We start from the raw sequence: 18,293 nt of genomic DNA on the forward strand, positions 1-18,293 counted from the left end.
AACACTCTTCTCATTGTTCCTGGTTCTGTAGTTTGCAACAGGAATTTTTCCAGTTCTGTTACATTCTAGTTTTCACAATGTTCCTGTTTCTAGAACATTAATTGGATCTGGAATGTCTCTACTTCTGGAGTATTCCTGGTCCCTGTTTTTGCTGAAATTGTCCTAGTTGTTTTCGGAATATTACGGCTCCTGGGTCCCTCTCATTTCTGGAATTTCTAGAACCTACTTGTTTCTGAAATGGTCCTGGTTCTTAATTAAACGAATGATTCTGGAATTTTACTGGCTCTGTAATGCTCATTTCTAGAATATTCCTGGTTCTGGAAAACTTGTTTCTTTTTTAAATGTTAGTGGTTGTGAAGCCCTTTTGTCTCTGGTATGTTCCAGTTTGGGTCTTTTGTTTCTAGAATGTTCCCAGTTCTTGGAATCTGTTGTTATTGGAATATTTCTGCTCCTGGAACCCCTCTTATTCCTTTAATGTACTTTTATGTACAGGATTCTGGGGTTTCTGGTTTCTGATATATTCCTGGTTCCAGAACATTCTACGTTCCGAAATGCCTGTTTTTGTAGTATTCCTAGTTCTAAAACTTTTTTGTTTCTAGAATTTAGTCTAGTCCTGTAATCCTAATTTCTGAGATATATATATATATATATATATATATATATATATATATATATATATATATATATATATATATATATATATATATATTCTGTTCTGATATATATATATTCTTAGTATCTGAAACATTCTTGGCTTAGTTTCTAGAAAGTTCTCATTTTCGGAATCCTCTCGGAACGTTCCCAGCTCTGGAATGATCATGTTTCTGGAATGGAATTGACCACAAGCATTTATTACCAAATGAACGAGACTACACATTACCCAGTCTGCTGGTTCAATAAACGATTTTATATGGTTGCATTTGGATCTTATGAACAAGTACACTATGGTGTAAAAGAAAAAAAAAAGTATTGAAGGAAACTCGGAAGTACAATTACGACCTACAAAATATTGTGAGAAATAACTTATAAAGGAAAAAAAACAACAACAGCGACTCGGCGTCTCTGACACGCGGCCCAGCACTCGAGAAAAAAAAAACCCTAACCGGTCTGGAACTTCCTTTCTTTATATGCCCAGAATTAAACATTTCAGAATGTATGCAAGGATTTATAACTCATTCAGATAACGATGAGTAGATACACAAAAAGGCCTCAGACTGCGCTCGTCACTGCTGCTTTTTTTTTTCATAAATATACATGAAAAGTGACATCCATTACACACTGTTCAGAGAAATCTATTTACATTTTCCAAGTGTGATCGGCTTCGTTTTTATTTTTTTTTTCTCCAGCATATGAAGTTGAAATGCCCTAAAAAAATCAATGATATGTTCCAGACATAAAGACTAAGGCCTCCTGCGCTTATTTATTTATTAATTTATAGAAAACTGTAAACGTGTCTGTGCTGACTGTAAGTAGTGAAATGGAGAAAAGGGCACTCTTGAAATTTTTTTATCAGTAAACTGCATTAAATGGGTTAATACAGTACTCAAGGCTCATATTTTCAAGACTATCGCTTTTTAAATCTTTAAAACACACGAGAAGTCGACTACCCCGTAACCTGTTATTGTAAAGAACTTAAGAAATAACTGCTTTACTATAAATAATGGCATACAGGATTTCTTTTGCGCTTCTCCTGCCTTTTTTTTAATAAAGTTCCCTTTTCCAGAAATCTTTCAACCCATCAGGCGCAAAAACACAACAAAGAACAGATGGAGTTTCACAATCAATACACCCAGTTATAGATATTTTTTTTATACCAAATCTCACAGAACGTCCGTTCCGAGCCAGAGGGAATGTAATCCAGATCTCTTGTAAAGACTCTTGCGTGTTGCTAATCCCACATGCCGTCCTGTTTAAGATTCCGAGCACGGCCAAAACGGGGTGGCGCTTTCATCAGCGTTCGCGTTCATCAGTCATGCGGGTTCTAGCCTTCCTCTGCGCTCGGTGTCAGTTCCTCAGCTCATGCCGAGAATCCCCTTCCCGTTAAGAAATCGCGGAAGACGTTATCTGGACTTGTGGTGAAAAAGGCGCTTTCTGTGCCAAAGTACTTTTTGATAGTCCCCGACGGGGGTGGGGGGGTGACGCTTGGAGACCGATGGAGGCTCGTGGCTTGTCTCTGTTTGTTTGTCTTTGCATGCGTAAAGACATGCGATTCCTCCTCACATGTAGATGTTATCCGAGCGGAGGATGGTGGCCTCCATGTTGTGGAAGCTCTTGCCGTTCAGCGTGTCCATGTGGCTGTCGATGCTGTAGCACCGGTGCACCTCGGTCATGGACGATGTGGTGTAGGAGGTCGAGCGCAAAGCCTCCTTGTTGGCGATCGTGCTGCCGAACTGGACGCGGTACTGGTTCCAATGGCGCCGTAACACACTTTGAACCTGCGGAGATGAAGACACCATACAAAGATTTGTTCTTCTGTACATTTATCTATCCAAAAAAATAAACAGATAGCGTATGTTCTCTGTATCTGCTGTGTGACATTCTTTTCCTTTGGCATTGCCGGTGTAGAAATATATATATATATTCAACATCGATCAATCAACCAGTCTAATTTATGATTTATCATGTACCCATAGCTGTTCTGTCAGTCTGCTGTTCTTCTATTGGTCGATTTTTACGGTGCTGAGAGAATGCGCACGAGAAACGATTTAGCGACGAGAAATCAACCTACATATCAAATGTGGGTCACAAATTATTGGTCACTTTCTGAATAATAAAAGTGTAGCGCATCTACTAATAATTATATCTAAATAAATAGTTTTACAGATGCACACTTTTTAAAATTGATGCATCACATCGTTAACTTTTATGATGTTGCACTGATGCAATTCAGTGATTCTTAACATCCCTAATCTGTAGGTCTGCCAAATGTAAAGATTTTGCACTAGAACATTTATAATTAGTTATGAAGGTTATGGTTAGAGTTTGTACCTTTTTCTTTAAAACTTAATCCGAGTGATTTTGAATGAACGCCAGATAGAAAAATGCAGAGGAGCACAATGTCTTAAATGATTCGAGAGTGAGATGAGATGATGTCCGTTAAAAAAAAAGAAGAAAATGTTGCCTTAAATGATATCATAATGACTCACCTCTCCATTAAAGAAGCAAAAGATGGTGGCCACCAGCAGACCCTAGAGATTGGCACGAGAAAAAAACAGATTTACTACTGAGTTAAACAACACATGAACACCATATGGTCCTTCTTCCTTCATCTCTCTTTCATAGCAAGAACTTCTGAGATGTAACCACTTACCTGATAGTGGATCAGGATGGTCATCATGTATGAGTAGACCTCAGAGTGGTGTGCCTCAGGTTTGTAGGACATCAGGACGATCTGGATGCCCAGGAGAGGAACGAGGATCAGTGTGGCTCTCACAGCCTTCATGTATAGGCTGGCCTCAGCTTGGTGGGTCACCTTCAGCTTGGTGATCAAAACCCGGACAATGTTCAGGAGGAAGAACAGGTTCACCTGAGAGACAGAGAGAGAGAGAGAAAGCGAAAGAGGGTGATAAAGATACTTTTTCTTATAGGGCCAGGTACAACCAGAAATTTTGTTTCTTAATAAATGAATAAACATTGTTTAAAAAAGTTTTCTGTATTTACTCGGGATATCTTTGTGTATTGTAAAAATTAGCTTAATGATCTCAATTATTTAACTGGGACAAATATGCAAAAAAACAAAAAAAACAAAAACAAATCATAATAAAATCGGGGTGGGAGCAAATACTTTTTCACAGCCCTGTAAGTCAAGTAAAAAAAACACCACACAGTTTGTAATAGAAAAGGGATCGAGATCACTCACCAGTAAAGCGGCACAAATGGGCCCATGAATAATGTAAAGCAGAGACGTAGCTGAACTGATCCAACAACTGTGAAACAAAAAAGTAGACATTTTTTACAAAAATTCACATTAAAGTCACCATCAGCTTCTTAATCATGCTTGATGTTATGATCGAAATCTTGAATGTGAGGCCACAGACGTGACAACACAGCAGAAATTGGGTTTATTGCAACGTAAAATACCAGAGCCAATCAATCACAGTATGCAAATAAATACAGTTTGGGGGAGTGGTTACGTTTGCAAATTCATGATCTGGATTTTTTGAATGAGGGTTAAAAAACGCTGAACACTGTTCTGTAGTCAAGAGACATTTACTAACAGTTCATAACAACTGCGAAACGCACTCACTTGTCGTTGTAGTAATGGCTTCGTGCTACAGCGTGTATCACAGCCGGGATAAGAGGAAACCCTGAGAAATATCAAACATCCGAATTTATTCCGTTGCGGTCATTTCAACAACAATTACACGCTAGAATAAATCCTAACCATAAGCGATGACGAACTTACCCCAACCCAGCAGGTAATACCACATGAGGCGTTGCTTCTCGGCAAACACGGCCACCACGATTAGCGTGTGGAGATAGATTCCCTCACAAAGCATCCAGAAGTACATACAGCCCAGAACATACAACTGGACGAACACGTACAGCTTACAGCTCACCTGCGGGGGGGAGGGAATGCCATACTGTTCATCACTGCAAGAACCTCAACGTTCACCACGTAGTGGTAAAACGATTCCTCATAGCATTTTAAAGCCACGATGTACAGAACATCACACAAAGATATCGAGGAAAATTTATAAATACATTTTGAATCAATAAACCCTAAAAAGTACATAAATAAGTGCCGAAACTACAGACAGGATTTGGATTTCACGTGTCTGCAAATCCAATCAAAAAATAATTTTTAGACTTAAATTAGAACAGAATATACTTTTACAGTATATCCAGTATATATATATATATATATATATATATATATATATATATATATATATATATATATATAAATCCGTCACGCATGTTAAAAATATTCACACGTTATAATTATTTATAAAAAGCTTCTTTCTTTTCATATTTTAATTTACTGAATTATCATAATAGGCTGTAAGATTTCTAGTTGAATCAGGCTCATCCTATCTAGGCATCGAATCTTCGACAATTCATAGTCACCTCTAATCAAAACACAAGGTAAAGCCAACTCACCGGGTCGGACCGGACAAATTCCTTGTTTCTCACGACAGCTGTGAACCAAATAATCATTATGATTGAATTCAGGACAAAGGAGAAGAAAAGGTTTTTATGAAGCGTAATCCTCTGGCAACTCAGGCTCCTGAAGAAAAAGGATATAAAAAAGTCATAAACTAAGAATTTGATGACCCAAAAAAATTACAAAATAAAAAACACACTTACTTAAAATGGAAGAATATTATCAAAGAAGCGATCAAAGCGATCAACGACAATCCTTGTCCAATCATGACCATGTAAAACAGGTTAACCGTTGCCTAAAAAAAAAAATCACGTATCATGAACAAACATCGTTACCGATTCGAATATATTTAAATGAGCCATAACCATCCATGCAGATATGTTAAACACCCTAAAAGCAGTTACAGCAAACTTGGTTAGCATTAAGTAAGCATCTAGCAAATTAGCATGTGATCTGAGATCCACCGCTAGTTTGTTAGGTCACTTTTGGTGTCTTATGGTGATATACTGCATAAGCTTTTTATTTTGGTATTGCAGCAGTAGGGTTCATTTCTGAGGATGTGTACATGACAAATACGTGACACAGGTGTATTACGTACGCGCTCGGCAGTTTGTTTTCTACAGGAGGTGAAATTGGTCCAGGTTCTGTTGCTGGAAGGGTGGACGAACCACTTGCCCGATTCGGTGCATATTTTCGTGGCCATCTCTGAAAGAGTAAAGAGTGCAAATTTGCTAATTATTAAATACATAAAAGACAATTCAGCACTTAAATCAGGATCAATTGGGAAGCAAACTAGCAAGCAACGTGTCTATTCTGGGCATGTGCCTTTCCTGTCAGTTTGTCATTAGACAAAAGTTTGTAGACACCTGACTATAAGATGCATTCACGATTTCTGAAACTCCCATTTCTACATTGAGTCCCCATTTGTTGGTATAATAAGCTCCATTCTTCTGGGAAGATGTTCCACTAGATTTTGTGGACTTTTGTGAAGATTCATTTATCCACTAGGGTGGTAGTAAAGTCAGAAACTGATGTAGGTGAGGTGAGGAGGCCTAGGGTGCAGTCAGCATTCAGCATTCACATTCAGCAGTCAGCATTCACATTCATTCTCTGTTTATAGCTATAGCAATATTATTATGTCCACTGCTTACATCCTTCTGTAAATCTCTGTGTATAGTAATAGGCATCTGTATAGCATGTTCATAATACATTTATATATATATATATATATATATATATATATATATATACATCTGTATATTATTGTTCATAGTACATATATACTCATCTGTAATTATATTTATATTTATAGTACATATATATATATATACACTACTCTGTATATTGTGTTTTACATATATAACATATATTCATCTGTATACAACATTTATAGTACATATTCATCTTTTAATTACTGTTTATAGTCTTTATTTTATTTAACTGTAAATTCATGTTAAATCTATATATCCTGCACTTGCTGTTATTGCACTCTGGTTAGACCCAAACTGCATTTCGTTGCATTGTACTTGTACATGTGTAATGACAATAAAGTTGAATCTAATCTAATCTAATCTAATCAAAACGATTTAGAGCTCTATAGCAGGAGATCTTCCACCATATCCAACCCATGTAAAGCAGATCTTTGTGGAGACGGAACGGGTTTGGGTCTCCTAGTACAAATGTATGGAGAATGTTATGCTACAACATCCAAAGTCGTCCTATACAACTGTGAGCCTCCAACTTTTTTGATGAGTTTGAGAAAGAACCACATATGGCTGGAAAAGCCAGGTGTCCCAATATATTGAATTGAATACAGAAGTTTTTGAAGAAAAGGAAATGTACTAAAAGCATCTAAATTTATTTATATATTTATATTTATTTATATACTTTGTCACAATATATAAAAAAAACTGTATGTCTGCAATGATATACAGTGTATTTTTTTTTACCCGTAGTGTCAAAGTCTGTGTAGTAATCAGGACAGTGTTGTGTTGCGGTGTTTCCGGCCTCCACTTCATCCCAACACAGCCAGCCATCCCACGTTCTGTTACACATCAGCCCAGCTGTGTATACACACACACACACACACACACACACACACACACACACACACACACACACATGCCAAAAAATATCAGAATCTAAATCTTCATTCTTCTTCCACTTTTTTGAGACTGCACACACTGTATATAATAAATATAAGAAGTATCATGATACATGTTTTGTTTGCAATAATTAAATAAATAATTATAAAATCCACACGATGCCACAGAGTCGAGAGAAAAATCGACTGTAATCTGTAATCACAGCTGTCAATCATAGCAACAATAGCTAATCAAGGATGTCTACGGCCCCTCCCTATCCTCCTGGCTTCGATCTCAACTCTGTAAAATTGTGTAAACGTCTTCAGTACGGTCAAATTCATATGGTATGTCCTGTAATCTCATAATAATAAATACTCGATCAACGTGACTTTTGAGTTAGTTCGAACAATTCTCTAAGGATAAACAGCACCAAGAGTTAATCTCGGTCTCCTTAACATCCTCGCTGCTTCCCTGAATTCAGCAAGATAGTCGTACACTGCGGTTCAGTCATATTTACTGACAGAAGACTCGGATTTATTCTCACCAGTCAGCCACAAAAAAATCAAAAACGAGACAATCTTCATGCTCGCTGTCAAACAAAATGTCTGGCCTTAAAACAGCTGGAGCTGCGCCACGTGACGGTAATATATTGAGCGTTTGCAGATGAACAATGCATAGAGTGGGACACGCCTGAAACACAACACAATCGCATTCCAGCAAGTGAGTTTCTATTCACTCAGAGAAGAGAAGAAACCTAAATATATGTGTCTACTTTTGTTTCTGAAGCGTCCTCACACACAATTCATCAACATTTAAATCCAATGGAGGTGAAAATCAGTTATACTTTAACATTCACGTTTATGACATTTGGCAGTCGCCTTTATCCAGAGCAACATCTCTTTTATACAAGACTGAGTAGATGTGGGTTAAGGGCCTTGCTTAAGGGCCCGGCAGTGTCCACTTAGTGGTGGTGGTGCTTTGAACTCACAACCTTCCTATCAGAAATCCAACATCTTAACCACTGAGACGTGTACAATTACATCCATTTTATTAAGACCATCTAAGTAAATAAGATTTTGGGTCCTGAATCGGTTAGTTATGTTTCAGTGAATTTCTGCATTTGGATTGGCCAGAAGGCTCTTGAATCGATTTCTGTAACTCTGACAATAGTGTAATACTTTTACATTTCTAGAGTAAATAAAGCAGATGCGCTGCATAAACGGATAAAAACAGAACATGTAATTGTTTGGAGGGTGTTTTCATGAGGGTTTTACTTCCACATTCATGCAAGGAGTCTCCAATATCAAGAAGTAAAGCTACAACTTTAAGGACTTTATGCTTTGTTCAAGAACAAGCCAAGTTCTTTTCACCTTATTGAATGGATAGAAATAAAAAGAACAAAAAGACTTCATATTTCATGTTCAAGATTAAATAAAAAAAATTGAAATTAAAATGGCTTTGGTAGAATGGTATTAACATTATAGGAATTGTGTGTCCTTTTGTGATTTTTTTACACTTAATATAAAATATTCAATCAAATCCACAATTGATCATCTTTGCACAGTGAGTGAGTTTTAGTCTCAGTGGCTCTAAATACAATAAAGGCAACATCCACACTAATCTGGAAAAATTCTTAAAAACCCTCCGCTTCCAGACTTTGGTTTTCAGTCGTTTCCCAATCGTTGCTCATCCACACTGAAACGTCTAAAAACGTAAAGTGGACATGGCCACAGCTGCTATTACAATAGAAACAATGCTTTATTAGTAAATAATTGTAAGATAAACGTATGGAAAATTTGTGAACAAGTTTGAAAAAACCCTGACTTTTAAAGTCGTTTATACCCTGCACACTTCCTCACCTATTCGGTCATGATCCCTTGAGATCTTCTGGTAGCACTCAAACTGGGCCATCATGATCTTGTTGCGAGGTTCTTCATCATCGTGAGTGCCGTTCTTGGACGAGTGGCCCACGGTGATTAACTGCAAATTGAAAGCAAAAGGGTCAAAAGACAATCCAGAATACACCAGGCTTCTATTTTTTTACAATACCTCCATAAACAGCACATACATAAATAATAACAGAAACTAAATGCACTGAGTTACGCTGCACTGTAATGGCATAACAGGGACTGGAGGACACCGTACCTGACATAATATGGACAGCAACAAAAATGAGGTTATCCAGTATCCGAACATGGTTCTTCTCATGAATTCACACAACGGTCCTAAAAAGAAAAGTACTTTATTACTGATATTGCAAGCATGAAAGGTGCAAACAAATCACAAATAACATACAAATGCTTCAGTGCACTTTTACTAAATGGATTGGCATGAAATATAAACAGACACATGAGGGGCATTAAGGGGTGGGGAGTGTAAGAGGTGGGGAGTGTAAGAGGTGGGGAGTGCAATGAATAGGGAGTGTAATGGGCTGATAGTATAAAGGATAGGGAGTGTAAGAGGTGAGGAGGGTAATGTATATGGAGTGTAATAGATAGGAAGTGAAATAAGATGAAGGTGTAATGGATACGGAGTGTATTGGATACGGAGTGTATTGGATAGGGAGAGTAATGGATATGGAGTGTAATCGGCTGGGAGTGTAATGGATACAGAGTGTAATGGGCATAAAGTGTGTATTGAACTGGGAGTGTAATAAATGGGGAGTGAATGGGACGGAGAGTGTAAGAAATTGGGAGTGTAAGGGTGGGGTATGTAAGGGAAGGGAGTGTAAGGGTGGCGTGTGTATTGCAATAGTAGTGTAAGGGGTGGTGAGTGTAAGGGGAGGAGTGTAAAGGGGCAGAGTGTGTATTGGACTGGTAGTGTAAGGTGTGGTGTATGTAAGGGGTGGTGAGTGTAAGGGGCAGGGAGAGTAAATGGGCAAAGTGTGTATTGGACTGGTAGTGTAAGGGGTGGTGAGTGTAAGGGGTGGTGTATGTAAGGGTGTTGAGTGTAAGGGGTGGGGAGAGTAAGCGGTGGAGTGTGCATTGGACTGGTAGTGTAAGAGGTGGTGAGTGTAAGAGGCAGGAAGAGTAAAGGCGGAGTATGTATTGGAATGGTAGTGTAAGGGGTGGTGAGTGTAAGGGGTGGTGTATGTAAGGGGTGGTGAGTGTAAGGGGTGGTGAGTGTAAGGGTGGGGTATGTAAGGGGTGGTGAGTGTAAGGGGCAGGGAGAGTAAAGGGGTGGAGTGTGTATTGGACTGGTAGTGTAAGGGGTGGTGAGTGTAAGGTGTGGGGTATGTAAGGGGTGATGAGTGTAAGGGGTGGTGAGTGTAAGGGGTGGTGAGTGTAAGGGGCAGAAAGAGTAAAGGGGGCGAAGTGTGTATTGGACTGGTAGTGTAAGGGTTGGTGAGGGTAAGGGGTGGGGTATGTAAGGGGCAGGGAGTGTAAAGGGTGCTGATAAAAGCAGAAATGCCTCCTGGGGATTCATGGGACAGTGAGTGGTGACTTGAATCGAAAAAACTACTGCATGTGTAATCCAGGTTAAAGCAATGGATCAAGTCTCCCATGTGGCAAAATATTTTCCTCGTAGCTGTAAGGAAGTGGAACTCAGTATGATTGACACCAGAAATATATCGAGCAAGATGGAGAAGCGTTCAGTTGATAGCAAGTTCGATTCTCTTTGATGCTACAAGCATCCATGGACTAGACTGTGGGAGGAGCGTAATTATCACAGCAGCATAGCCAATTAGGAGGGTCAGTGAACTCATGTATGCGTAAGAGTAGGGAAGGTGTGTTAGCGTAAACAGCAGTGTGTTCGATGACAAATACTTGGCTAACGTGTAGGAATTGTCATGGTAAAAAAAATGGATAAAAACCAGACCAATATCAGCAAAGAAGGAATAAAGTTTTTGCAGTACCCCATGTACCTCGGTTGTGTAATTCCAAACCAGTCACGAGACATTTCAGAAAAAAAATCTCACAATTCAGAGAACAAAAGGGTCTCAGAATGTAAGTGGCCCCTCTAAAAGAAACAAGTGACCTCAGCCTAGCCCCCTCTGTTGAAATGGTCTAGAAACATAAGTGCAAGAACAGAATTTCACAACACTTTCTCTCTGATGACTTTCCGGTGGTTAGTTGCATTGGCTCTGTTTTAGTAAACTTTGATTTTCCCCAAGCAAACAGCCGGGGATCGATGAGCCCATTGTCCGAGCCAAGACTGTAGCAACAGAGCTGTTATAAGGCCAAAGGCAAGTGGAAGGAATCCAAGCCTTCTTGACATAATAGTCCAGTCTATTGAGGGACGCCTGACTACAACACGGGGGGAAGCGTCAATATCCTCCAGACCTACACTAGAAGACTCACTTGATGGCGCTTTGGATGCAGATGTGCAAACCAGGGCCAAGGTTCTAAAAAAAAAGGAAAGACCGGTACGCACAGTGATGACCTTTGGTTTTACTGAGCATCACTTAGCATTAGGTGAAAGGTGTCTGGGTAACACAGTCATCAGAATTATAAAAGTAAAAGTAGACGTAAAAGAGGAGACGTTTCATCAAAACAATGACCTGATTGGCTAAAAAAGTTTCTGCTTAAGCATGACTTGGAATGGAATCGCAAGCGGGAGTGAGGTTACATCATTTACATCTTCCCAGCTAATCTGATGGCTTTGGTCTTTGTGAAAATGTTTACAAATTCCAAGCTCCAATGAATTTTTCCTAGATTTCCGTCTCCGTAATGACCGTTTAATGTGAAAACTATGCTTGCTTTAGAAAAGAAATGAATCCTCTGGCTTGCGATCAATCTCTCATCTCTCAGATGGTTTAAGGAAACCCGAACCCTGTTTCTCCGACCGTTCCAATGCTAATAGTAGCCAAGCAGCTCGAACGTGTTCGCGGCTCTCTGTTGTTGTTTTCCTTTTTTAATCAAGAATCGTCGGCCCATCTGTGGCCAAGGGGCACTAGACGCCATGTGATTCTTTTGTTCGACCTCCAAACATTTCCTGCTTGGAATTGGGGGGTGGGGGGTGGGAAGGGGTGCAAAACCACATGATTCGCCTCATATGTGGAAAACTATCCATTCCCCCCCCCCACCCCATGCCTTTGTGGAATTGTAGGAAAACATGCTTCCCAGAAGTCCAGACAGAAAGCACGTTTTTTTCTTCGATTAACACCCATCTGAAAGAAAACCGTGCTTTTATTAGGAAATGCCACACTTTTTTTTTCTTCGTCACATCATAAAGTAAATACACCTGCGTCCAATGAACTTGAATGTTATCGGCTTGGTCAGAGATTCCGCTTGCTGTGAACAAACAGCTGTAATGTCAAATTTTTAACAAATTTCTTTTTTATACAATGCGGTGTAAGATTTTGTGCAGGCTATTAATACATGGTGCTGAAAAACATATGTGGTGTCCGTCCTGTTAAACCTTCCTTCCTGCTTTTCCTTCCCTCGTTCTCAGAATCTCTGGCTGACAAGTGGGACCGGGGCATCCGTACTAACAAAACAAAACGCCGTACGGTCCGACCCGAAAAACTTTACTGGCTCGCTCTGGCACTTTGGTTACAATAATGCATTGTTTGATGAAAAACCTTCGGGACCCGAGTCCTTGAAAACGCCTTTCTTTAGCTCCTGCTGAGACGACGTGGGTTCGTACTGTCACACGAAAGGAGCTTGTAAGAAATTTTGTTTACAGACGTTTTATTAAAATAGAATCCTTTTAATACTCCAGGCTGTGGGCTGAATGTGTGAGGATACGCCACTGTCATTGCATGTCGTTATGATATGTAACAGTATTACAATGGGACAATTTATCCTTCTGATTAACTGCGTAGTTTGAGTTTTAAGATGATTGGAAGGCCATGGGTTAAAACCCCACTGCCAAGATGCCACTGTTGGGCCCTTCAGCAAGGCCTTTAACCCTCTCTGCTCCAGGGGTTTCTGCTCCAGTATCATGGCTGGCCCTGTGTTCTGACCCCAGCTCCCTAACATCGCTGGGATTTGCGAATAAAGAATTTCACTGTGCGTCAGTGTATATATCAAAATTCTAAACATCTTTCGTTTTCTTTCTGTAATTCCAAACTCACCATAAATATAAACGTTCCAGTGTTTCCTCAGTAAGAAATGCGACAGCGAAGATGTCATGAGAACCGGTTTAAACCGGCTTATCACAAACGCTGCCGTTTCATTGGTCCAAAATGGCGGGTTTTTATAGGAGAAAACCGTGGTAGATGATTTCATTCAGCTTAACCGTTTTGAGCCGGTGAGTGAGCAGGACACGTATCTGATTAGCAGCTTAAACTGCTCCTCAGTAAGAGTTCTACGAGTCCACTATGTTTTCTGAGCGTACATCAGACCTGGTGATGAACAGAATGATAGGCATTCATTTGTTCTTCTAACCATACTTCCATCTTTTGGTAAGTGCTTGGTCCTGGTCAGGGTCACAGAAAAACATCAGAAGGACAAATATTGTATGGTTTTATAATAAAACGTCCACATTTTCCACATTACTGTCCGTGTTAAATATCAAAAGTTTGTGGACACCTGACCTTAAGATTGGTAGGTTCTTTTTGAACATCCCATTTCACGTTTAGTCCCCATTTGCTTTTATGATAAACTCTACTCTTTTTGGGAAGTTGTTCCACCAGATTTTGGAAATTTGTGTGACATTCATTCAATCCCAAAGGTGCTCAATAGGATTTAAAGCTCTATAACAGGAGATCCACTCTAACCCATTGAAAGCAGATGTTCATTGAGCAGGCTTTGTGCACAGTGGCATTTTCAAGCTCACACATGTACCACATAAGGCTGGAAAAGTTACGTGTCCCAATGCTTTGTCCATATAGAGTCATTCTGGACTCACTGGATTTTCTACATTCTCTCTGACTCTCTGACTTAATGGTGTTTTTCTTGACTAAAGGTTTTGCTGTTTATTTTTTTAGAACTTTGACAAGAGGTAATTGCTTCTTGAAAACAGCCCGTTCAGGAACTAGCTAAAGTCTAAAAGGATTGGAAAACTCGGCCCGGATTTGGGCTACGGTGCTACGCTATCGTTTCTAACGCAACTGCTAACACAGGGACGTTTACTTTATACTTCCCCTGCAGCAAGACAAGATATATTTCTTTTTTATTTTATTATTTATTAGCATGCTTTAGCGCTTTACATGGTATTTATTCTCTTCCGCTAAGGGAGGATTCTGACTTTTGTGTATTATCTGCTTAACTAAGTTGGTTCTAGAGTTGTTATTTGCATTGTTATATTGCATCGTTCTGTTATTTGGTGTGTTTTGTTCCCTCACATATCGAATACACGATCGTCTTATTATACGACAAACTTTTAACAATGTGCTCAATTGAAAATTGTAATTTTTTTACTTGAAAGGAAATTAAATGTGCATTGTAATTTAAATATACCTTCGTTTATCTTTTCTTCGTTATATCAATGCGTTAGTAACTATTATTATATCTGTAAACATACATGTGAAAAAAAGATTTGATGGTTATTTTATGGAAAAGTCAGGTGTCCCAATACTTTTGAGCAAGCATTGCATGCGTGTTGTGTTTGTAACGACACACATGCAATGCTTTCTCAAAAGTATTGGGACACCCGACTTTTCCAGCCATATATGGTTCTTCCTCAAACTGCAACCACAAAGTTGAAGGCACTTAATTGCACAAGATGTTTTTGGATTAATTATTTTTTCCCTTCATTTGAAATAGAAGAGCCAGAACTGTTCCAGCATGACAGTGACCCTGTACTCAAAGTCGGCTCCATTAAGATCTGCTTTACTTGGGTTGGATTTGGTGGAAGATCTCCTTCTATAGAGCTTCAACCCTGTTAAACAACTTTGGGGTGAATTTTTCTTGCTGACTGCACCCCAGGCCTCGTCACCTCACCTACATCAGTACCTGACCTTACGAACTCTTGTGGCTGAATGAATCTCTACAAAATGTTAGTGGAACATCTTCCCAGAAGAGTGAAGCTTATTATAAGAGCAAGTGGGGGTTTAATGTGGAATGGGATGCCACATACCAATCTTATGGCCACAGACATTTGTTGACATATAATATATTAATAGAGAAAACATTCATATTACATCCATACAATATGTGACGTATGAAAAGGATCAGGTTTTCATAGCTGGCGATGAAATCCCCAGAAATCGTGACTCTGATGAATAAATTAAGAGCAGGAATTCTTGTCGTTCTAATATAATCACGATGCTTTTCCCAATACAGAATCCTAAAAGTTGAGGAAATGATGAAACCCGGGGGGAAAGTTTTTGAGGTAGCCGTGTTATTGTCTCCGAATTTGCAGAACGGCGATGAGGAAACCTTTCCATATCTATATTGGGATTTCCTTGGGTGTGCTACGGGTGACTACAGGAAACCGGAATGGCAGTGACTTATTTGCTGTTGTTGTAGAGTTGCAGAAAAGGCCCAAACATCTACTCATGAACTCTGTTAAAATGCCCTGCACTACGGAAGAGACATTAAAGTGTCAGGAGAACGATCTCTAGAAGAACACAAAACAGCTTCATAAAACTGAGCTTTTTCCACTCCGTCCTGCCGTTACCCTGACCCTGAACCTCAGCGATGTAGGCATGGGGTGGATTTTAAAGCAAAGAAATAAAATCGGTGGAGGCCTGCATGGATGTTTGGTGGAAAAACAAAGAGCCGAAACCTGATAACCTGGTGCCCTTCCTGATGAGCACGAGGAGGAGTTTATGAGATGTTTCTGCCGTTCCCCTCCTCCCTCTTGCTTGTTCTCTTGCCTGGCCCCTGGCTGCTCTTCCATCCAGCCCCTTATATCAGGAAGCCTGTGTCAGTGCTGACAGTTTGTTTAACTCGTGTCAGTTTGGGAAACACCCATGGACATCAAACTGGGTGAAAAAAATACATTTTTCCACTTCACACCTAAAGAGTGTGAGATAAGAGACAGCCAACACCTCGCACATTCCGGATTCGCCTAATGTTGCAAAAATGTGTGCAACACACACACACACACACACACACACACACACACACACACACACACAGACACACACACATACTGTACATACGATCTCGAAAATGATTTACTGTAATTTACAGTTTACTACAAATATTTATGTCACAGGGAGAACAACTTCACAGTACGACCTCGTCAGAACTTCACTCATACAGCTGATGCGATTTAAATAACTGTAAACATTTGTTATATAATTTAGCAATCCTTTTTTTAATATCATAATTGAATAAAATCCACATAATTACAAACTCAGCATGAGTTTGTTTGTAATTTCTAGCTTAATTACTATAGAAAAATCTGTTTCAAATCTCTGGCGAGACACAACCCTAAACCTTTTTTTTTGCAGGATTTGGTCTCGAGACCTTTGTTCCATGGTTTAATATGCGAAGTGTGTTTGAGGATTATTAGAGTGTGAGAGCAGCGCTCTCTCGCCAGCAAACATGTTCCACGCTTAACGCTTGTTTCACAACCGGACCTCAAACTTCCTCCAAACTTCAGCAGCAAAGTGGAAAAGACAAGCGTGCTTTATAGGGATTCAGGAAGCCAAAAAAAAGCCAAAAGGCGCCGAACACGGCCACACAGAGGGAGGAAAGAAGAAGAGGAAGAAAAAACTCTCTGGAGTCCAGCTGGACTTGTGAAACTTTCGTCTGACTCAATCCTGTGGACGTAAATCATCAAATATATAAACACCGGCTCAAAGCTGGAGGTGTTAATTCAACAATGGAGCTCGTCTATGGTTTGTTCAACACAGCAGGAGTTGGAGCTATACGCAAAATTAAAGGGTTCTGTCAAGGGAAGTGGGAAGGGGGGGACGACGACAACGACAACGACAGGACATCAAGCAACAAAAATCCAGAAAAGGAAATAAGAAAAATCTAAATCTGGCTTAAACTGATTGATAGAAACATCTTTTAGTTTGATCCCTTTTTTAAATCCCTGTTCGGGCAGAGGGAACATTTTCCCCACCTATATTCTTGGCACCTCCAGAAGAAACCCAGTGCTCCTTCAGAACAACAGCCAGAACAACCTTCTGGATCCAAATGTAAACTGCGTTCACACACAGTCATCACTGCACACTACAGTAAAACACTTCAACAGCAAATTCCACACTGTGCAACACTGTGACTTCACAAAAGCCAGCTGTTAGATATATACACAACATACACAGCAGTATTGTGCAACAAAGACCCCTGAAGACCCCCCAAAAACCTTTACAACCGCAACCCCTTATGCAACACGAAAAATAAAACTGTAACCACTGGAGAAAAAAAAATACAGCCATTCTGTCCCATGAAAACCCATTTTGTCCCATTTAAAACCAATCTGTCCCATGTAGAACCAAACTGTCCCATTAAAAACCATTCTCACCATGAATTACCATTCTGCCTTATAAAAACCCAGTCTGATCCATAAAAACCCATGAACAGCTACTCTGCCCCATGTCCCGCACTTCATTCCTGGTAAATGGGCGCAAGAACACGCAATGGAGAACTTTTCAAGACGCACGCGCTTCATGTTGCAGCCACAGCGCAACGACGCAACATCTGCGCAAAAAAAAAAAAAAAACATCTGCGCAAAAAACATCTGCGCAAAATTGATATAATTCAGTAATAAGACAAGACGAGGACAATTCGGGTTTTCTTTTTGTTGTTGTTGTAGTTTTCATTCATCCAACTCACCGCACGGGATCAAGAAATCCGAGAGAAAAGCCAATAAAATACAATAAAATAAAAAACAATAATAATTTAAAAAATAAAAAGTTTTGGTGGAAAGAAATAAAGGAAGTCAAGAAGAGAAGCGCGCGCTGTTCCTCACTCAACACATCCAAGGCGCGCGATCATGGACTGCAGGATGGCGTGATGAAGCGCAGTGACGTTCTCCTTTCTCTCTCTCTCTCTTTCTCACACACACACACACACACACTCACACACACGCACACTCTCTATCCCACTTTCTCTCTCACTTCTCTTTCTCTGGTTGGTCAACTCTCCAAAACTCCCTGGGCAACTGTGTAACGGAGCCTCAGACTTCCGGTGACATCAGAGCTCCAGTTCTGTTTCCATGTCCCCCCTACAGATCCTGTGGACTTTCATACCCAGATGTGCACCACCTCCAGCCTGTGTTTCAGCCTGCATGCATTTGCATTTGCATGATTCATT

At 39.8% G+C, this 18,293-nt stretch overlaps 1 protein-coding gene across 2 annotated transcripts; it reads right to left on the reverse strand.

Annotated features, from left to right (window-relative positions):
* Window positions 1–884: 884 nt before the first annotated feature.
* Window positions 885–18,092, reverse strand: calcrlb (calcitonin receptor-like b). 2 transcript variants are annotated; one of them, XM_046851243.1, is made up of 13 exons: window positions 17,950–18,092; window positions 9,337–9,416; window positions 9,051–9,171; window positions 7,057–7,170; window positions 5,706–5,812; window positions 5,311–5,402; window positions 5,104–5,230; window positions 4,406–4,559; window positions 4,247–4,307; window positions 3,860–3,926; window positions 3,311–3,526; window positions 3,147–3,188; window positions 885–2,435 (listed from the first exon to the last, which is right to left on the reverse strand). In XM_046851243.1, exons 2-13 carry the CDS (start codon window positions 9,397–9,399, stop codon window positions 2,217–2,219), a joined length of 1,383 nt encoding a protein of 460 aa, XP_046707199.1. In that variant the 5' UTR covers window positions 9,400–9,416; window positions 17,950–18,092; the 3' UTR covers window positions 885–2,216. The 2 variants fall into 2 exon arrangements, with proteins under 2 accessions (XP_046707199.1, XP_046707190.1); XM_046851234.1 differs by having other exon boundaries at window positions 17,814–18,089.
* Window positions 18,093–18,293: the final 201 nt, after the last annotated feature.

Source organism: Silurus meridionalis, chromosome 1, assembly GCF_014805685.1.
Source record: "Silurus meridionalis isolate SWU-2019-XX chromosome 1, ASM1480568v1, whole genome shotgun sequence".
Lineage (NCBI taxonomy): Eukaryota > Metazoa > Chordata > Actinopteri > Siluriformes > Siluridae > Silurus > Silurus meridionalis.

Bases quoted from the DNA above. Each gene is read 5' to 3' on its own strand.
- calcrlb (XM_046851243.1), bottom strand. From the start codon at position 9,399: ATGAGAAGAACCATGTTCGGATACTGGATAACCTCATTTTTGTTGCTG. The intron at 9,172-9,336 runs GTACGGTGTCCT...TTCAATTTGCAG, and splicing joins TGCTGTCCATATTATGTCAG to TTAATCACCGTGGGCCACTC. The intron at 5,403-5,705 runs GTACGTAATACA...TTTTTTTTTTAG, and splicing joins GAAAACAAACTGCCGAGCGC to GCAACGGTTAACCTGTTTTA.